This window comes from Aphelocoma coerulescens, chromosome 2, assembly GCF_041296385.1.
Source record: "Aphelocoma coerulescens isolate FSJ_1873_10779 chromosome 2, UR_Acoe_1.0, whole genome shotgun sequence".
Taxonomy (NCBI): domain Eukaryota; kingdom Metazoa; phylum Chordata; class Aves; order Passeriformes; family Corvidae; genus Aphelocoma; species Aphelocoma coerulescens.
This window is the reverse complement of record NC_091015.1, coordinates 27,284,467-27,306,960: the sequence shown is the minus strand read 5'-3', so window position 1 is coordinate 27,306,960 and position 22,494 is coordinate 27,284,467. Positions and strand designations below refer to the sequence as shown.

Genomic DNA, 22,494 nt, shown 5'->3' with positions numbered 1-22,494 from the left:
GACGCTGTGTTCCCTCTGACTGAGGGCACGCCAGAGCTCGACCCTTCGAGTCGGCCTGCGTCACCTCCTAATATTTAATTTTCTCCCTTTGAAGTCCTATGTTCAAAAACACAATGAATGCAGATGAAGTATGTTATGAATTGTAACCAATTTCTTTTCTTTTCTCTAATATTGGTAATTCCATTGATTATTTTCCTAGTTTGTTTGTAAAGGAATACTTTTTTCCTCCTTATCCACATTGTGATGACCATTTTGTCTAAGATGGTGTTCTTTATAAGTTCCCAAATAAAAGTTTCAAAACTGTCATATATTTCTAGGGTGAAAAAGGCTCTACAGGTAAAGATGGTGATCCTGGACCAAAAGGTGAACAAGTGAAAGGTGACAAGGTGAGGCACAGGGTATTTTTCTAATTGTATCTATACTTAATTATAGTTAAATTAAGACTAATTTTTTACACTATATCACAACTATACAAAGGTATGTTTTACCTGGATCTGAGGAGGTATGTTACACAGTTCCATGCAGCTCCATGGGGTGCATTCATCAATACAAGTAGGTGTTAGCTTGGAGCGCTAAGGACTGTATTCTATGCAGCTGGGAGTATGAGGGAAGAAATGTACTTTTTTTCTCCTAAAATAATTTCAGAACTATTCTATTTAAAATATTTTAATTTTTTTAATAAATATTAAAATGTAAAAATCCCTGAGTCATCTCATCTAATGGACCTGGAACAGGCAAAGAAACACTCAGATATTTTTAGGTTTTTGATATACTCTGTAGCTGCTGTGTTTACACTTGCAAGTTTTTCTTCTGAGTGTTGTGCAAGAAACTGTATATTTCTGTACAAGAAAAACTTTAAAATTATTATCAATATGTAAAGATGAGCTATGGATCCTTCTAATAATAAAGTTACAGGTATGATCATCTAATGTTATAAATGAGATAGAGTTTGTAGGGAAGAAGGGCTATTATTTTTATTAGATGAGTTGTCATAGGCAGACTTCCAGATATTCCAAACATATTTCATTCAAATAGAAGCAGTGACTTCAAGATAATACAGCTTGAGGACTGCTGCTCTGTAGCTTAAATATGTTAAACAGATAGCATGAATTACTGCAATTTAGTTCTTGGGAATACTTTTTCTATAGGGTGAACAAGGCCAAGTAGGACCACAGGGCCCACCAGGACCACCAGGAATAGGCAGTCAAGGAAGCCAGGTAAGTCTACATTTTGGACATGTAATGAGCATTTGCATACAGTTTTCATTTTATATTTTATCAGAGCTGTAATTTTGATGTAAATACATTAAAAAACTAATAGTGATTTTTCATTTTTAAAAGTATCAAACTAGTCTTTAGGCAAAGCTTGTAAATACAACTGTTTTTGACTGATTTGAATGGTCTTAGAATCAAACAAATGTAAATTTGGTCTAATCCGCATGATAATTTGCATAGGAGATAAATCAGATGGCATTGCTTTGATGGTGATATATTGTATATAAGAGTTTCACAAGGTTAAGAACCCACCACGTCTGAATGTCAAGCCCTTTGAAACTTGAACACACCCTTTAGAAGTTGGATAAAGAAAAACTGAAACATTCCAAAAGATCTTCTGGGTTCTGTTAATTTTGGGAAGAAGATTTCATGCTTCCATCGTAGTATCCCATGGAATCAAGACTTAGGTGCAGATACTGAGAGGTTTCCTGTTTGTTTTTTCCCTAAAAGGTAATTGTCATTACACTTGACACATCAGTGAAATCCACAGGCTAGTGACAAAGGAAAAATAAAATAAAGATCTCAGAACTAAGCCCAAGGACAGGCAGGCTAATTGATTTCTTTTAAAGATAAGATAAAATCATTATTAACTGGAAGATGGGCACATGGTGAATTTCAGATGTGGAAGAGTATAATGCACTAACTCATTTATTTTGCTTTGTAGGGTATACAGGGTCCACGAGGAAACCCTGGGGCAAAAGGCTCTCAAGGTTCTGGTCTGCCAGGACCAAAGGTAATGGTTCAGACATTGTTTTTTAAAAGCAGCACTGTCACAGAACAGTAAGTGTCTTTGCCAGGCTTTTCGAAAGTGTGTTTGAGATGAAAATCTTCATTGGAGATAACAATTCCTGTTGAGTCTTAGAGGGAAAGCCATCCATGTTATGAAGATCTTCCCAAAGTGGAGCGTATGGCTTCTGCCTGCTTAGCATCAGCTCTTAACCTTTGTGAATGTGAACTTCTGGTTCTAAATGAACACATATTTATAAACAGAGGATCTTTCAGACTTCTTTGTGTCCAATGAGTTTGGTGCCACATGCATGCTCTCTTCAAGTAAGTCATTTTACCTAACAATTTAGCTTTAGTTCAGTGATGGTTTTGAGACTTCAGGCTAGTCCCACCACACCTTCAGCCTAGCCTTCAGCCTCTGGTGATCATTGTGAGAAAGAACCAAAACCAAAGATAGAAACACTAGGACAGGAAAAAGAGCTGAAGGGTACCTAGCTGACCCTGCACTGCAGAAGGAGAGGAAGTAGGAAGAGTACACAAAAGTGTGGAAAACAATTACTGCTATCAAAGCCCAGGCCTCTAGTGGTACAGTGTCAGGTGAGTGCTGTGAGAGGAGAAAAGGGCAATTGCTGAAATGTAACGAGAACAAGTGGAATGAACTGATGAACTGTAAATCAGAAGTGTGCTTAGTGTGCTCACCTTGATTTATGAGAGGAAGATATTAGTCATTGTAGCAAAAGCAGGGAGAAAACTAGTGATTTTCTTCTGGGTATAACTTTGGCACGTAAGCAGCAGTTATAGCAGCAACATTTAATATTAATGTGCAGAAAAATAGGTATCTGTGAAACATGTTATGTGGTAAGCCAGTTCTCTTAAGGTGATACAGCAAAATTGAAAAATGGAGTTCCTATCTCTTTAACTGTTTTAGAACTACAGTAAGAAAGACTTATGAGGGTAAAATTTCCTTTTAAGCAGGACTTCTGATTGTTCTCTATTTGGACTCACTTTTCATTCAGTGATCAAAGAGTTTTTGATATAGTCCTGTAAAGTAAAAAATAGAATGTGTTAAAGCATAAGGAAAAAAGTTGGAGTGATTTATTTAGACTTGCTGTCCACTGCAGGGTTAAAGTAAAATAGATGCAGTCCTACAAGTTACCGGGGGTTTTAAAGAACAGAATTTTCCAGTTGAAAACTGCTTGTCTGAAAACTTGACCACTTAGAATGATAGAATTGTAGAATATCACAAGTTGGAAGAGACCCGTAAGGATCATCACATCCGCCTCTATGTGTAAGCAGCTAATTAAACAGTGCAAGTAGTGAATGAAGCTAATTTTTTTTTGTGTTCCTCTATTAAACTAAGGACTTTTTGTGTCCTAGGGTGAACCAGGTGAACCTGGAAAAAAAGGAGAAATGGGACTTCCAGGAATTGGCTCACCAGGAGTCAAAGTGAGGCTGCTTTTATTTTTAACTGTTCTTTGCATGGTCTTTTAATTCTCCCACTAATTGCTGATAAACCAAGTAGAAGATTTTTTGGCATAAATTAACTTGTGGTCAAAATAAGATGGAATTTCAGTGACTCTTATAAAAGCATTGCCACAACCATAGCTGGAACAAAGTTTTCCCCAAATCTTTTTTAGTGAGGTCTTTCCAGGACCTGTTAGAAAGGTTGCTAACTCTGTCCCAGTGCAATAATTTGAAAAAAAAAGCCAGTCTGTGTGACAGCAGTGGTTGTACTGCCTACATGTTGGAAGAGATGTTAAACACTCAAAGCTTTGACTTCAGATGCCATTGTGAAGACTTTAAACTATTTCTTTAATGACTTAAGTAGGGCTTCCAAAATCAGGTAAGGTGGCACAGTCATCTTGTTTTTAATGATTTTTAGTTGTATCATGAAAGATCCTGCTTCCTGTGGATTCTTTCAACTCTTTCTGGTAAACATCAAAAGTAATGCCTTGGTCAGTTTGTACAAATGGTGAGGGGTTGGTGTCTGGTCAATAACACCATTCAGGCATTTTTGGCTGACCTTTCTTTAAGTCCCAGATGTTTGACTAAATTACATTCATCTAATATTGTTATTGTGCACAGAATAACAAACAGCTTTCAATCATGATTTTATTCACTGAATAAATATAAATTTATTTAATACAAGCCCAAGATTTAAGAAGTAGGTGGGAAACTTGGTAAGAAATTTCAGATATTTATTTTATGGGTATTAAAAATTACTGTCTCTATAGAACATTTAGCTTACTGGAAATAACAACTTTTATTTGAGAAAAAATATTGTTTATCTTCAATCAATAGTTTCACAAACCGTTAGATCCATTTTACAAAATAAAGAACTTACTGAAGTATGCAGACATAATGATTTTTTTCTTCTTTAAGGGAGATACAGGTCTACCAGGACGCGCAGGAGACAAGGGGGTGAAGGGAGAGATTGGGTTGACAGGGAAAAAGGTAAGGACCACATGTAAAAGGTGGACAAAAATGGTGATGAAGTGAGAAGAGATTATTTGCAGGTTTGCCATGGTAAGGAGTTCATCCTTGAGGAAGGCATATGCCAATACTTCTGCCAGGGATAAAGGACTGGGTGAGATGTTTTCAACAAACTCTACTACCAGTGGTTACCATCCGAATGAGCAACTGAGCTGCAGGCAAGCAGCCCTGCCTTTTGTGGGCAATTGACTACTGTTTAATTTCACAATCTTCTTGGAGAGCAGATAGCTCATGTCTTTAACCTGTTCCTCATGGCCTGTCCAGATTTTTCCTGACACCAAGAAGTAATGCTCAATCAGTGTGACTTAGGGCATCTCAGAGCATGGTGAGCTGTGCCTGAAACCTGTCGGCTGAGGCACAGGAGCCATCACAATCAGCTGAACCCAGGGCTGTTTGATTTCAAGGGAAATTCTGAGGATCTAGGAGAAACTGCACCACACTGGGGAAAAGAAGCATAAATTCAAAAGGAAGGACAGTAATTTAGAGGAGTGCAAAGCAGAGTGCCCAAAAGAGTAAATTTAGAGCAAATTAAATGAAAGCTTTTAATTGTACTCTTTCCAAAATGGATGAGCTGCTGAGTAAGCAAAAGTCAGTGCTTTGTATGATTTTTAACTGCTGCTGAGAATCCAGGTGCCTCCAGACTGCTACTGTCCAGCTCTTATGTGAAGGTAGCACCTGGCTGACGCGTAGAATTGATAAACTAAACATAATTTGGAGTCAGAAAATCATCATTTTTGACTGAGGGCTTTAAATCAGAAAATATCTGAATAGCTGTAATAAATATCTGTTAAGAATGCAGCTTTGCATTTTTGTCACCTAAAAGTGCAAATGCCTGTTTGACAAGCTACAGTCTGAAGCAGTAATCCTTCCACTGTGAGAAAAAATGTAGCATTTTTGTTGCTACTTAAGTATACATTTAAATTTTGTATCATCCACCGCTCAAAAAGTAAGATCGCAGTGTATCAGAAGTGTATCAGAATTAAGAGTACATGTTGGGTTAAAGTTACAGATGGCCATGCTGGGTTTTTGGTTTTTTCTCTTGCATATTGCCTTTATTCTGATGATTAATTCTGTCATCTTCCCTGTTGTAATCCATTGAAGGTAAAAGTACCGAGCTGCTACCCTGGGTATTCAGGGCAGTGCAAAGAACAGCTGGATGCCTGCAGTGAGTAGTGCAGTGATACTACAGCAATTATTTGCAGGTGTGAAAATAACTCACCCAAGTGGGATCCAGACTGATGCCTATCAACAATGGGCTCTGTAATATCACTTTCATCAACAGTTCAAATCAGAAATGGATTTTAACCTCATTTTAATCTACCTTTCACTCTCTAAATTACCTACAGGTATCCTGATGTACTAATCTGACTTGTATTATGCATAAATATTTTCTAGGTAATGTTCCTTAATAGAATGTTTTATGTGGGCTATTTGTGAGTTATTTGCTGTAACGTTCCTGGCAAATATTTTTGGCCTGGATTGGCCATAGGCTACAGACTTGTCTAAAATTACTTCTCAGAATTGGTCCATCAAGACATTTTCTGATAACTTTGAAAGCATTTCTCTTCCTCTTATAAGAGTATGCATGGAATCCTTCCTACAAAAGATTGATGCAGTTGAAGATGGCACTATTGCAAATGTCTGTGAAAAAAGGAATATGAATGTAGGAGATTGCAAGGGCTTTAAGAGACAGAATACTTTCTTTTTTGTAGGAAAAAAAAGTTACCAGATATTTACTGACATTTTTGGGGAAAGTGTTTCTGCAAGCATTGTTTCTGATAAGTCTAGCAATAAAATTAACTATGTGAGAAGTAATTAACCATTTAATCTCTGTTAGGGGGAAAAGGGAGATGAAGGTCCAAAAGGCCCAGAAGGACCGCCTGGCAAAGGAGCCGTAGGCCAAAAGGTATGACTTAACATGCACGCTGGGGAAATACTGCAGACTTTTATAAGAGTTTGGATTCTGAGCTATATTTTCTTTCATTATATCTTAAGTAGCAATTCTATTTTAACTGGACTTAAAAGGATTTAAGAGAGAGCAATGTGTTCTATAGCCTGAACAAGTGCAGCAAAATCAGACTCTAAACATAGAGCCTAAAGTTAACAGGGCAGCAGAGATTTCCTAAAAATTCAGTAGAGAATTTTCATCAAAGTTCAGAGGTGACAAATTAGCTCAGTATGTTGATAGGGAGAGAGAAGCTAAGACAAATTAGGAGACTAGTTAGATATCTAAATAGGAAATTAAAAGCCTGGAAAGATGTATTAGTAGGCGGACAACTTTTATCTCCCATTTCATATGGTTTAGGACATTTGGGGCAGCTTCTAGAAATGAGTAGGATTTCAGTTGGAGTGGAGCATCTAAACATCTTTCTAATTATGGGTGTCATTATTGTTGTGGTTTTGGCTATTTGTGTATCTGCAGCTGTGAATGAATCTTTGCTGTGACTGAAAAAAAAAGTTTGTTTTCTTCAGGGTGACCCTGGAGTAAAAGGCTCCAAAGGAGAGATTGGTGATACAGGACCACAAGGCCCAGCTGGACCAAGAGTAAGCTTGTTCTTTCATGGTAACCCTTCTCTTTGTATTTGTTAGAATCTATGGAGTTTATGCAATGTAAAAATTTCTCAAACATCTGATGCTTAAAGACTTAACAAAAGAAAAGCAGAAATATTTCTATTGTCTGTCCTAAATGACACAAAAGTCTCAACAAGGCAAAGAATAGGTAAAAAAATAATTACATACCTTGTATGTAAGCTACATTAAAGTTGTCCAAGTTAATGTAGCCATGAGTATTTTGCAAAATTTTTACTTTGAATCATTAACTTTCTGTTGTAGCATTTTGTAAGTGTTGCTCTGAATAATAAGTAAATTGGAATAATACAAGTGCTCTTGTTATTCCATTGGACAGACACAAAATATTAATTAAAGCTAAAAAAAGTCAAATACACAGTTCAACCAATAGTTATTTAAAATATGAAACTTAGACCAGCTTTCATAAGAACAATAGGCTGGTTTAAGTCTTTTTCACAGTATTGCCTGTTTTACAGGTAGATCTGTATTGCAGATATTTTTGGTTCAGAAAGTCAAACTGTCTGTTTAAGTCTGCATTATACCATTTTGTAACAGGGTGATCCTGGAAAGACAGGACCTGCTGGTGCAACTGGATCATCTATTCAGGGACCTCCTGGACCAAAGGTGACTGTCCGATACGTATTTCCTAGAGACCAGAGATTGCAAATTTCTAGTGTACTTTTTTGTCAAAATTAAAAGAATCTGATTTAAAGAACTTAAAATTCCTTGTTGTAGTAACAAAAATACTGAATTTCAGAAATAAGGACTAAAAAGTATTAAAAATTAACAGAGAGTGTTGGAGGCCAGGCCCTTTAATAGTAAGCTGAACTTGGTACATAGTTATTTCCTCCTGAAGCCATTTGTTTAAAAAAAAAATCCTTATTAGATTTCTGTTTTGGTTTGGTCCCTCCTGTGAAATTAATCAGTTTGAAGTTGTTTTTCTTCCAAATTTGCTATGTTTTTTGCTTCTTAAAATATGGCATTAAACCCCTGCAAGAATATGTTTATGTATAGTTCTAGGGTGCTATATGCTGGGTTTTTTTGGAGCTGAATGTCTGTATGTCACTTCCAAGTGAATAGCTGGCCTGTAGGTACTACTTGAAATGAAATGTTGCATATAACATAGCTAGGGCTACATCCATCTCATCTTCCCTATGGGAAAAATGTACCTGAAATAAGTGGGCCTTGTCCTGCTGAGTAAAATGGGTAGATTCAGCAAAAATAAAGCTAACTTTGAAGGTTTTAAAAATATTTGAAAATTCACTGCTATTTAAATAATAAAACATACTTGCCACTTAAATTAGTCTTGTTATAATATGTCAGGTAACTTCAACTTTAATTGACACTTTTCACCTTTGGTGTTAATTTTTAGAGTGAGGGAATCACTAATGTATATCATATCACTCAGAAATAATTTAAGTGATTTCATCCCCATTTTTCTTCCTCCTTAAAAATATATGTGCACCCCCTTCCTCACCCCCCAAGTACAGGAGAGTATTACACATACAATATACTCATCCATCTGGCAATAGGACATCACAGAGGGATATGATGTGTTTTGGAATTGCTTGTGCATGGAGGAGAAAGAAAGACGAAAATGCAAAATGCTCAGGGTAGACCTGGAGTAAAATTGTAACCACAGAGCAGAAAAAAAGAAGATTGTGAGGTGCTCATATCTCTTATATTGGTTTCAAACTATAATAATGTGACAAACATTGTGTGAGGAGAGTACAGATGATGTGCTAAAAGGCACAACTTGTATGAAGACAGGATTCATTACATCAGTTTCCCTTCTTTGTGTTTTTCTAGTTGCTGTGACATTTTTGAATAGACAAGAAAGGGAGTCAAGATTGTTCATTAGTAAATTCATGCTGAAAAATAGCAACTTTGTAGACTTCCTTGTCTTTTTCACCATGATTTTAGTCTGTTCAGTACAGTTCATATAACTATCATAGCAGATGAGCCATTATCCAAAATCCAATGAAGTCTGTAGAAGTCTTTTGAAATTCTTTACTTAATTTTAGAGCAGGGCTTATATGGGCAGTAACTGATGAAAAAAACCCAAGTATTTGGGGTAATTATAAAATGCAAGTTGATTTTTAGAAAATATACAAAACTTTGTCTCTTCAGCTCCATCATAATTACTTTGTTTAAACAAATATCGACTATGTTTTGGACAGTTGATCAGTAATGTAACAGGGTACACAGGTCTGTTTTCTCTTCTCAGCTGTGGAAAGTACAACGATAACTAGTAATTTTGTTCCTAAAACATCCTGATGTCTGCAGTTGAGAAGACAGACATTATAAATTTGTAATGCAGAGAATGTTTCTCAAAGCTGCAAGTTATGGTCTGAGGTTTTTTTTGGGACATCTCTGAGATGGAAGTGGGTGGTTGCTAGAGGTTTTAACTCCTGGGCAGCCATGGTTGTGTCCATTGGGAGTTTATTTACTTTAAACTACACCACGTTTGGGGACTGGAGTTTTATTTCCCTTAACAATCATTATGCTGTTACTAATGTGGGGACAGTAATATGAGAAAGCTGTTTTTTCTAATATTTCTTCATCAGCTGCTCAGTGGTTTTGAAAGAGCATTTAATTGCATTCCCTAGTGAATGTTTCCTGAAATACTGCATGTCCTTCTCACTGAGAAATTGCAGATGTTTCATGGAACATTTAGATTTTCTTTTTAAGTTCCCTAATGTAAAGTGAAACATCTGTTGCCAAAGTTTAAACACTAGAAGGAGCCAAATTTTGCTCTGTGAAGGGTTACAAAAGGAACGTAAATTCTAAACCTGATTGCTTTCCAGGAAAGCCACTGACAGAGCTATTACCAAAAAGTTGTGCTGTGTAATATTGGTGGAAAACTCAAGTTTCTCTGGGACTTCAGACTATGGAACCTGTGTTTTTGAAGTGCTACGCCCTAGCGTATATAAGCTTTCTAAGCATACTCTGTTCCAGCACTTGTCTTTGAATTTCCTTGCTGTTCTCTATGTGCTCTGACAGAAACAAAGTTATGCAGCCTGCCTGTGGCCAAAAGTAGGCAGGACCCACAGGTGCATCTGGCCTCTCAAAGGGAATTATGATATTCGTCCTTCATTTGAAAACTAAAGCCATCAACTTATTTGTCAAGGTAAAACAAACTCTTTGAAACAGCTGGGGAGAAGTAGAAGTGTAAGAGAGGTCAGAATCAAGGTAGCAAAAGCTTCCTCTAGACATACTGATTTCATGTTACCTAGCTCAAAAATTGTCGCTGTAAGAAAGAACCGAATACATGGGGTTTTTTTGTAAAACTTTGGAAGTTAAAAGTTAATATAGTTAACATAAATTTAAATTTGTTTCTTTTTGGATAGGGGGATCCAGGAGACAAGGGACCACCAGGGGATGTTGGAGCTCCTGGAGATTCAATAATGGGACCAATGGTAGGAGTTCTTAGACAAAAGATGTAAAGTAAATAAGCATGAGACATATACAAAACTTCTGTGAAAATATAGACACCACTTGAATCTTTTCAGGAAAGGAGCTCACCAATTCTTCAACTTTTCCATCATTCCAGGTTATGTCTATTTTTAAAATAAACTTATTTTCTTTGCAAAGAACACAAAATAGTATAAATATTTATACTATTTTGTGTTTGGGTTGAGGATGTACCTCACCCTGCACACTTCCCATAGGAAGTCTTCATTAGGAAGGCAGTTCTTCAAATTCATCTCATGTGGTCCAAATTCATCTCCACTTGTCATTATCTTATGTCATCTTTTATAGCTCTACATGGGCAATATGCTTGTTACTGAGTATAAACTGAGAGGTATTCGTTACCTTAACAGTGGCATTTCAGTATTACCAAGCTTGCACATTCAAAAACGTGAGATCCAAAATATAAAATTTTAAAAATAGATCTTTTGAAATTTCTTATTTGTATATAGGTTACGAAATAGGATTTACTTGGTTATACCCTTTAAAATTTTAACATCAGCACCAGGAATGAAGTACAGTAGTCTGTAGCAGGCTCGCAGTGCTCACTTTTCTAGCCTTTAGTGGGTAAATGGCAAGATCAGCATGCAAGTGACAGACCAGAGATGAAACTGAGGATTCAGTGGTAACAAAGAGCTTGCAGATTTTACAAAAGTGAGAGAGTGAAAAATTCTCTTCTGTAGTACATATGAGTTGACATTAGGCTGCTTGAAGAATAAGGTAAGACCAAGGACCATCCTCTTGCCAGTGGGCAATAGCTTAGAGGATAAGAATATAGATTAATTTACAAAGAATGAAATTTATGGGATTCTATCACTGTTGAACAGTGAATTGAACTTTTCAAGGAATGGTTCTCTCTCTTGTGTTTCTTGAGTAGCGCTAGTAGCTCAGGATGACTGTTAGGTACATAAAGTTATGTCTGCGTTTTCTCCTTGTATAATGCATTACAGTTATCAGCATGGAATTTGGCTGGTGTTTTATCACCAAACTACCAAAACCCTTTATTAAGGTTTTTCCTTGGCTCCTTGAAATTGCCTTTCATTTAGCTAATCAGAATAATAAGGCAGTATTAGAAAACTGTGGCACTCACCTTTCTACAGTTGAAGAGCAAACTGAAAAGCCCAGTCCCTGGAACTGAGCCTATGTCCACTACTGCAAAAACTGAATACATTTCCTTTGCAGCTTTCACCTCTTCCCCTCTAACACACTTTATATCATATTGTACTTCTGTCAGTTGTGGTCTGGGTTGCAACTTTCAGACTTTTGCCTCTTGTGATAAGGGAATAGTTCAGGGAAAGGTACCATTCTTGTGATCTTCTTTCCAGACTGAAACTGGGAACCTTCTTCAGAAACTTTTTTTTTTTTTTTCTTTACCATGTCTGCACATAAAATATTCCACTCAATTCCATTGCTTCACTTTGTGGAAATATAGACAATAGACCCAAATTCAGAAACCCATTAGTTTATGTCTACCTAACACAATGTAGCTCAAAATATAGCCACTTAGTTCAATAGCTTTTGCATGATAGCATTTTAGGAATACCAATAATGATTTACTCCTGGCTCGTCACAATTCTACCAGTACACCTACCAGAGGATGCTGAATAGCACATTGAACCACACCCATTCAGTAGCTTTTATTTCTGATTTTTGAAAACTCTAAATTTCCTTTGTCTGTAATCTAGAATATTGCTTCACTCTATTTTTCTCATAAAAAGAAGTGATGAACATGACTTAATTGTCCAGTCATATCCTTAAACAATTAGATTTTGATTATGACAACTGTTTTATTTTCTTTATAACAACCATGGATACAAGATTTATGTTTCTATGCATTTTCTTTGTTTTGAAAGAGTGTAGAAGCAACTATCTTTATATTACTTCTTTGGAAAACTACTTTAGAACCTGCCCTGGTGTCCGTTTCTCGCGCTTTCACGTGTCGGAGGAAAATAACTTTCAGGGATGGGACTATGCAACTACATGAATTTATTGTTTAAAATAACAAACGCATCAGTCGAGGCGTGAGATTTTACAACACCTCCGAGTAATGGCGACTAGTCACAAGATTTAGGGTTACATCATAATTTATAACTTTCTAATCCAATAGATACTTAAAACGACACTTTGTTTTAGATTAATGACCTATCACCTGTGGCACTTCTCACTGCAATGCAGCTATGTCTTGACCAATAACTTCTCATGTTACGTACACACAGTTGTCTCTCTTATACCATCTAAATTCTTAACTTAAACTATATAAAATCACACTATTATATTTTAAAACCCTTCACCAAAACACCCAGTGTACAATTTTACTTATAATGATAGGAACACAAGTTTGTAATCCTGTTGCTTAAAGTCCACAAATCTTTGTCAATTAAGCCAGACCTAGTCTCTTCCAGGGTTGTAAATCAAAGCCTCCTTTAATTGCAGGAGTTTCTACTCCTCTGTCTCCCACACCCTGGAAAGGCTGGAAAAGCAGATTAATTCATTTAGCAGACTATCTGTGGCATCAGTGGCACTTGTCTTCTTGCTACTGCACTGACTTAGAGCGAGTCACTGTGATTTTCTCTTCCAGACACCACAAAACTGTGGGAAGCAGTAATCACAGAATTGCTCCTGGGACATCTCTTGTGTTAAAAAAGCCCCAACAAAATAATCTGGACTGTTTCTTATATAAGATTTTTCTGTAGCTCTGACCTAAGCAGATTTATAGCATTTATAGCTATGCTATTAATAGGAAACCCAGGCACTTGACAAAATCCCAATTCTCAGGGAAGAGAATGTGTTAACATGTATTTGGTATTTACAGTGGTCTGCTAAGATTAAATGAAAACATCTGTTCGGCTGTTTTTTAGTGTACTGAGATTAGAAGTAAAAACAGATATGAACCTATGATCCATATTTTCCTTTCTTGTTAAATAAAAACGTTATTAAACATTTCTAAACACTTCTCAATTCATCCACACTTTCAGAACTATGGGTCTTAAGAATCAGGAAGAGGTGAAATTGACTTTCCATTATAAAGCTATTTATGATCTAGAAGCACGCTCATTATTAAATTTTTACAGAGGTGGATCAGAATTCCATAATTTGAAATTAGGAGACATGAAGAGACATCTTACAGAGCTGACACAGTTTGGTCAGGGTCTGTGTAAAGTTTCTCAGTGAAACTGTCCCACTGGATTCAAGAATAGATGTGATTCATACAGGAATGACCCACTATACAAAATTTACTTAAGCATAAGGCATGCTTGCATCCCTATCCAAATTTCATCTAAAGCAATTTCAGGGTTTCATCTTAACCAGAACATTGAGTCTACCTTGTCTTTCTACATTTACCTACCTGCTAGCCTAAACCTAGGATGTATATCTTTGGGAGACCCAAAGCATCTCTTCCGTTTTTCTGATAGGACTAAACTGGTTAATAAGAAATGATGATCTGTGTCTGTGGTAGAGACATTCATGGGACAGGAGATTTTGACCCAAAGTCTGTTTTTGTTGTATATCCAACTAGAGTACAAGATGATTTGTTTTCCAGACATGGATATTGTATTCAGACAGACCAGCTGCTGAGGTCTGAGCTGCTAACTGGACTCTCTTCTTGAAGGAGTATATTATTGTAGAAATTTACAGGCACAATGCACAGTGAAACGGCTGTTTTCTGTTCCTTGTAGTTTTGTTTTTCTTATTATTTCCTTTTACTGGAATAGACAGGGAAATATTTGTGTATTTGTATGCAATTATTCTTGAGGATACGTTATACCTGTATACATTAACAAAACTCTGGGAGCTGTTGACAGCACTCTACAACACTCTTCTGTAGAATGTATCACATTTCTTGGTTCTGTGAGACTGAGTGAAGGGTGTGCAGTTCTCTGTGAACAGCCACGATATCCATACTGTGCCTGGGAGGGAGGTGGATGTGTGACCCACACGTATCAATGAGGAGGATTTCCAACAGCCAGTGCTGTCGTGTGAGCATCTACAGTTGAAACCAACAGTGTACCCTGAGAGATGCCTCAAAGCAATATGTTCTCTTTCTTGGTTCTGTGAACAGTCTGTTGCAAGCTCAGTTAATTTTCTCGTAAAATGTCTGGAAAACTCTCACTGGAATGAGGAAAGAGGAAAAGTTTGCTGTTTGCTTCTCTTCTGGCCGTGAAAGGAAGCATTGAGTTTTTGCAGATGCACAAATCTTTAGTGGGAGTCAGTGACAGGGTCAACAGGAGTGATTGTCTCTTGATAAGGAAGTATTTTAGGCTGGTCTTTTTCCTATAACTGGTTGTATTCTTTCTTTTCCTACTTTCCCTTGTAGAATGAAGTTTTGCTTTACTGTATGAGAGAACCAATGTTATTACCTGGAAGTGCAAAATGTGCAACATGTAACTTAAGGCTGGCATATTATATTTCAGTATTCTAAATTCAGTTCTCATTGCTCAAACTTACCCCAAATTCATAAAAGTTTGTTCTTGAAAATAAATAACTTTGTATTGCCTGAATTTAAAGTCAGTGTTCTGAAGGTTTCTCTCTGCAACTACAAATCTAGAAATTAACAATTTCCTAATAAAAATTCTTATTCTTCTAAAATCTTAATTAATTCAATTGAAACCACAATAAAAAAAATCACAGAATTTCCTGAACTTTGTGAACAAATTTCAGGAGCTGGTAACTGCTATTCTATATTAAGCATATTAAATAACTTCCTTATATATTTGTTAATATTCTTTACACTGTGATAGTCCAGGTAGTGGCATGATTTCTGACTTCCTAGTTTGTGCTTAGGGGAACCAAGGACCACCTGGACTACCTGGATCCCGTGGAGCAAAAGGTGACAAAGGTGGCAAAGGTGAAGCTGTAAGTACAAATTTAATTTAACGTACTTTGTGTTCAACAAAAAAAACCCAACAAAACAAAAACTACTATGTGATAACTCAATATTTAGTTGCTTAGACTTAGTTACTTAACTAAGTGCAGTTAATCATCCTTTAGCTAATTCAAATCTTTCATGGATCTTTTGAAGTCCTTTCCTGTCCTAGATACAGCACCAGTTGTACAAGCAGTTGAAACTGGATATAAATGGTTCTCATTTCCTTGCCATGAGCGGGATACCATGTAATTCCATAAAAATTGTTATGACTGCTCATACCTGTTTAAATATAATCACTGCTTTGAATTATTTTTCCTCCTTCCCTTTTCTTTACTCTTCTCTGATCAAGATTTCTAGTACCACCTGCTTGACCAAATTTTGCAGTTTCAATTCCTTGAATTTTCAGCTGTTTTTCATACTTGTTCATACTGTTAAATCCTCTTATTTGAAGATTTTCCACCTCTTGATTTTCTGATGGTTGGTTTTAGAGGGAATTAATGCCTGAGTGTCCCAGCTGGCACATTCCGTTACAAGGACATATCGTCCTAAATTTCAGTCACCCAAAGCCACACAGACATGTTTGACCAGCCTCTCTCTTTTCCACTAGAAAGTGGAAATACTGATGCCATCCTTCAACCACCACATGTCAAACTTCCACTAGCACTATTTTCTTTATGTGTCTAATCCAGCTTTATTTCAAACTACAACCCTGCAAGCACTCCCAAATGCACTGAGGTGGGGGACCTGAGTACTTCCAAATTCCTACTCAGCTCCAATTTCCTATCATTCAAACTGATGCTGAGAAGATCCTTTGGGATGAGAATTAGTTCATAAGGCATTCACTCCAGGTTCCTGGTGTAATGTTGTGTACCTGACACATTTCACATCATGTAACGTGCAAAGGTTCTGTTGTGCTGTCACGGGGTTAACATCTTTCCCCTGCCATTCCATGCCCATGAGCTGGAAAGACCAACTTAATAAACCACTGTCAGACATGGACAAGATTTATATGGCTAAGTAGGTAGCAGGATGGGTCAAAGCCATCTGCCCTATGAATGCTGAAAGGGAGCCTGGGAATGCCTCCAACAGTATGAAAAGCAGCTGAAGGGGCAGATGAATTGAGCGGGGAGTTCAGGAGAACAGACTACCAAACACAAATACATGTTAGGGTTACCTAACCCCCAAATTTAGATGGGATTGCTCTGGTATTTCAGTTGTCTAATGCTTGCAGCATATGAATCATGGAGCAATGTCTGCTTTCTGCTTTCTCTGAGCTGAGAACAATGTTCTTAAGTCAAGAGCTGTACTTTTTCCACCAATCTGAGTCTTTTTAGGCTTCCACCTGGGACTGAGGATGGCTGTTGCTCAGTAAACATCAGAAATGTGAAGAAATTATTTTCTTTGTTGAAGAACACAAGTACCTCAGGACAACTACTGACGTTTTATTCCTCTGCTGTACCAGGGACCTCCAGGACCAGCAGGCCCTGAAGGACCAGCAGGCCCAAGAGGCATGGGAGATGCTGGACAAAAGGTACTTGTCCAATGGTAGACCAATGCATCTGACTTGTAAACAAGGTAGACAGACATCCTCTGAAAAATGCATTAGATAAGAATGACAAATATATGACAAAATTCTTTTGTCCCACTTTTCATTTCTGTTAGAAGAAAAGCTTGCGAGAGACTTTTGTGATGTGGTAGAAACTAGTTCTTGCTTTATCCTCAGACTTGATGCAGATCTGCAGGTTTTCCATACATCCAAAGACCCGGGATGTTTCTAGATGCTGGTGTGTTCCCATGTGGAAGTCAGAATCCAACACAAGCACAGTACTGCCTAATAATTATGCCCTTCCTTTCTTGGCAGAAGTATGAGGGATGCGGCCAAACAATGAGTTAGGGGTTACATGGAACTACTGAGATATCTTTTAAGTTCTCTTTTAAGAGAAGACTATAAACCTTTATCTAAAATTAGTATTTATTTAGAGGCAAAACTCACAAAAACCCTCAAACAAGCGAAAAACTGATAAAGGGATTAGAAATACAACACTGAAACACTTCCAAGGTTTTTCATAAAACACAGAATAGTTAAGTCTTATGAAACTATAAGCAGTATGTAACTCACCTAAAACGTCACATTGTCATTTTTATGTTATTAAAAGTCAGAAAAATAGACTTAAGACTAAAATCAAACAACAAATTTCTTTAAAATATCCCAGAGTGGTTTTACTAATTATTTCCTCATTGCATATGTGAAATGAGAAACAGGCAGCCTGTTGCAGGACAAAGCAAAAGAAATATTGCCCAAATAAGGATTTTCCCAAACAGAAAGAACTTTCAACTGCAGTTCCCTGAACAGCAGAATTACATTTATATAAACTACAATAACCTCTCAAAAAAATCCACAATAAAGGAAAAATTGAAAGACATTCATTCTTAGAATGTTTTGATTTTAGAATTACCACAGAATGGTCCCAATGTCACTGGGATCTGGGAAACCTGGTTTTGTGCAACTATTCTGAATTACTGCCTATCAATACAAGGCATTTCACTCCAAGTAATGCAAGAACTAGAAGTAATTTCAATTATGTTATTCAATATAAATTTTAAAAAATGCATATGGCTAAACTAATTAGATTTTTCTGTATGAGATTGTATCTTTCCAAATAGAAATACCAAGCTTGATATAATGTAGTCTTATAATACATGTTTCTTGATACTACAGAAAAACATTAAAATACTAGAATCTTGTATGAAATTATCAAGGTAGATATTGATAAAGATTTGACTTACGACTACAGGATGTCTAGGGGTATCATTATGTCTGAATTCTTCCTTGCTTCCTAATCCATAATTCTGGAAAGTAGTGTTTCCTAATGAAAAGGAATTAGAAAGTCACATTATCAAAAACTCCACATGGGAGTTTTAGGCTGGACTGGAGGTGTGCTGTTGATGTGATTCTTCTAGCACTTTCTGTGCTTAGGTTTTCAGACCAAAGAGGGTTTGAGTGATCCCACAAGCCAGGAAATGGATTTCCTTCAGATGAAGCCAAACTAGGTGATGTGATCTGCAGGGGTTCTTAATGTTCTTCTACCCTGAGTGGGGGTCAGTCCATGGGAGCAGACTGGGCAGGTCTCCTCACATGGTGCAGGTGTAGCCACCAGGCTGCAAATTCGCTGCTGTTGTGCCTGCAGCTCTGTGTGTTGATGAACACATAGCACTAGGAGCTGCCTATCAACAGCTTCATACTCATAATAACCATGGATAGATTCATGGTATAGGTTCGGAATGCACTGTATTCATGGGCTGGGAAGTGGCCTCTTGTTCTAGGAGGAGCTGTATTACACGGAACCCTGCAGAGTAACACAACACAATTAGGGCAAATCATGCTCACACCAAATTTTGTATGAAAAGTTTTCATGGATCTACAGGTTTTATTTGTGTTACAGTGTGATATTGCCTACCAAACCTGCCTGCTCAGAGTAATGCTTATCTAACACTCTGTCAGGATAATAAAAAATTCAAGTGTTAAAAACATCTGGTAAAATACTTAATTTGTATTTTTTACTTTAAAATAGGTAGGTTTCTTTTTGATGATGTCCCTAGATTGGTGTGTTAGCCATGTTGAGTGAAGTGTGTGTTGTTCTGTGCAGAGTGAGCAGCTGTAGCTTTTGCAGCATATGAGTGGGGCACCAAAGCAAGCATTATCTAATGAGACATAACATCTCTGATTTACTTCTGTTTATTCACACCAGACATAGTATAGAGTGCATTGGAAAAAAAGGAACTAAATATATAAGCATCTCTTCTCATTCCCTGATTCTTTGCTTCTGTTTGTCCATACTACATTCTGATTTTTTAATCTTTGCATAACATCTTGGTAGCAAAGGTGCAACAAGGAAAAAGAATTCATTTGAATTGCAAGAATTCCCCCAGAACTTAGTTCATAAAATGGAAAATATTCTGGCTTTTTCCAATGAAATGTAAATGCATTGTCTACCTCTTACACCTACCACAAAAAAAAAAAAAAAAAAGAAGGTAAGAACAGTGACAATCTCTGCAAATAAAAAAAGAACATTTATTTGATTAAAGAGGCTCATAAATTTGCATACTAGTTAATTTGAAATTCCTTTGAGGATCATTATATAGGAATGTTCCATTCATCTGAATCAAAGCTCTGTTCTCTCTGCTTTCAGAAATGGCTCACATATGTGCACACTGCTAGACAGGAATTTTACGTATCAGAGGTCAAATTCACACGAAAACAAAACTGGAACATGTGGCATGCATTCAGTCATGGCAGAACTCTGTTTTCTGTAGCATTAAAACAGAAGCACATAATGTCAGAATATAATAAAAATTTGATTTAAAAGCACTGTCGCCAACTAGGAGATGAGTTACAGACATTCAAGAGCAAGATCCCAGCACTAGAAATAAAGCAAGTAACTGGATAGCAGAAAGATTATTAAAATCCTTAGCACAGTCCCTAGTGCACGAACATTTGAGCTGGATCCAGTTGCAATATGAACAACTTTTGCAGCTTGGGCCTTGCCTATTTGAACTAAAATGTGGAAAGCAGAGATGTAATATCTTTTTTTTTTTAATATGTTGTTCTTACAAATACTGTTATATCCATTAGCTCTCACTAAAGAGAGTATTGCAGTGTCTGCTGCATGTTTCAGTATCAAATACATATGCTTCACAGTAAATGACTTATATATATTGGGAAATCCAATATTTGCTTTTTAGTTGACCATTAGGTCATTTAATGTTTTTTTTCTTTAATAAAAGGTACAGAATAGACATTGGACTCCCACACGTTACAGTATCTTGACTCAGCTCTTTATTTCTTTCTTCAGTGGTGTTTCTCTAGTTCAATGTTTTGCTGATGGTGACAAGCTTGTCTACAAGCACAATACAGGAAATAAATTAGACCTCATCAAAGAACAGTATTAATCATTTTTGAACTGAATTCCCTGAAGGACAGTTTAATATGACACCTTAGAAAAAGGAACTGCTCCACTTCACAACTCATAAAGCAAAATAAAAGTCTTTTTCTTTAAGCCAAGAAATACAGAAGCTGTGAGGATTACTATAAAGCTCTACAAAAGAGCTTTTCAATGAGACATCTGGTATTAACTAAGCATGTGAGGCTAAAATTCAATCCTTCACCTGCAATGACCCTGTGGAAGACTGTGTTACCCACGGGAGGAAGAGGCAGATGACTTCAGGTCACACTTTAGGCTCTTTCTGGTCAGGGCTGGTCTAAGAGCAGGTTGTGGGTATACTGGATACTGAGCCATAAAGAATCATTTAGGTTTGATAACCTCCCATTCAATTTCCATCAGAGCAGCTCACAGGCTGTTTCACAGGCCACAGCATCCCAGGATCTCCTACAAAATACATTTTAATGCAATATCTGTATCTCTTAGCTCTGGCATCTCTGGCAGATTTCAGAGGGAGGCTTGGGCAGGGAAAGCTTTGGCTGCTCTGCACAACTTCTGTTCATGAAGAGTTGTCCTACAAACAGTTTAAGATTGTATTATGGTTGTGGGGACATTGAGGACAAATAAATATTCCTTTGATAATAGATGGTACTAGATAGGAAGATGGCCAATGCCTTGGCTCTTTGCATTGCAAGCAAGATCTGATATAAAAGCTTTAGGTCATCTGAGGGAAAAATTTCCTCCTGACTGAACATGGCACTTAATTTAACCCAATCACCTTGACACAGCAATTTGAAGCTAAGAGCATCCAAGTACCATGCCTATGTCCTGCTCAAACTGGCCAGTCTCCAGTGCTTTGGATGAAACAGGAAATGAAATTCAAGAGCTAAATATTACATCAGGAAGGAGAGCATTGTAAGCTTGGTCTAAGCCATAGCCTTTGGGATTAGGTTCCCACCTCTCCAAATCCCTCAAGCCTGAGCGTAGTTTGGGCCCTAGTACCTCTGCATAACTAGCACGTATGTTGGGACTTAGCATGAGGGTATCATGGCCATGGATAAAAAACACAGATTGCGGTGATGTCCTGCTAGAGACTGAACCTTGGGAATTTCACCTAAAAGTAGTCACTATAACGATTACACACATTCCTCCCAGAGTGTAAAGAAAATCTGTAGAATATTCTGTTTGCTTTTTCCTTTTTAACCTGTTGGATATGTTGTTTCATTTCACCCACCACAACTCAAGTGACATCTGTGATTTACAATTTATACTTTCACCTCTCTTCTAGAACGAATGCTCCCTCTGCAGGCACAGCCCTTTCTGCAGCTTTTCCAATTGTAAAAATAAGTACAATTAAGAATTTTTATAATGATTTCTTTTTAATTTTGTCAAGAAATACAATTTCTTCTGCTCTGTTATTAATATATGGTATGATCAATAGCAACTCAGTGCATTTTTTTATTTTGCATTTGCCTACACAGGAATAGGTTTAAGGATATCAAGCTAAACCCAGTTCAGAATACTCTGCATCTCTAACTTATCGATTATAGACTTCTTTTTTTTTTTTCAAGGAATGGATGGGAGTTTTCAAGTAATCTTGCGCTGAATGTGTGCCTATTCCCTCATTTGTACAATCACAATCTGAGGAAAACAAATCTGTGCATTCCTCCTATCACTAATGTCCCCTGTCCCCCCATCTCCTTCACTGGGTTTGTCTGCAGCACGAGGGCCAGCACCAGGCTCTCTGTTACACTCATTTTCCCCTGACCAGACAGCTGCTGCCTTTTCTCTGCCTGGTTGTTAAGGGGTGAGTCCTCTCTGGGTTTTCTTTGTTCTTCAGTAAAAGCATAAATTGAATGTCTCTCAATTACCCAACCTCCAACTACCACCAAATATGCTGAAAATTAATATGGTCAAGGCCCGTACATTTCTGATGAATTTGGCTGAAATCAACAGATGACTTCCAAATGTACTGGAAGAAAAAACCAGAATCAACACACACAAGCAGAAGCACAGGCAGAGTATCACTTAATTTCCTTCAGAAATCAAGCTAAATGTATGTACATTAAGGTTTTTTAAAAAACGGCTATTCTCTTTATTCTCCTATATTGATGCTATTGAAATTCATTTCATTTTCATAAACGCCTAGATTTGG

General features: G+C 37.1%; 1 protein-coding gene across 3 annotated transcripts in view; it reads left to right on the top strand.

Annotated features, from left to right (window-relative positions):
* The window catches only part of LOC138106376 (collagen alpha-1(XXVIII) chain-like), a 69,774-nt gene that overhangs the window by 29,564 nt on the left and 17,716 nt on the right, over window positions 1-22,494 (top strand). For all 3 annotated transcript variants that reach the window (XM_069006894.1, XM_069006892.1, XM_069006893.1), the window contains 11 exons: window positions 318-386; window positions 1,149-1,217; window positions 1,939-2,007; window positions 3,378-3,446; window positions 4,383-4,454; window positions 6,331-6,399; window positions 6,966-7,037; window positions 7,617-7,685; window positions 10,412-10,480; window positions 15,315-15,386; window positions 16,862-16,930. In XM_069006894.1, coding sequence (XP_068862995.1) covers window positions 318-386; window positions 1,149-1,217; window positions 1,939-2,007; window positions 3,378-3,446; window positions 4,383-4,454; window positions 6,331-6,399; window positions 6,966-7,037; window positions 7,617-7,685; window positions 10,412-10,480; window positions 15,315-15,386; window positions 16,862-16,930 — 768 coding nt within the window. The remainder of the gene's footprint in view (window positions 1-317; window positions 387-1,148; window positions 1,218-1,938; window positions 2,008-3,377; window positions 3,447-4,382; window positions 4,455-6,330; window positions 6,400-6,965; window positions 7,038-7,616; window positions 7,686-10,411; window positions 10,481-15,314; window positions 15,387-16,861; window positions 16,931-22,494) is intronic.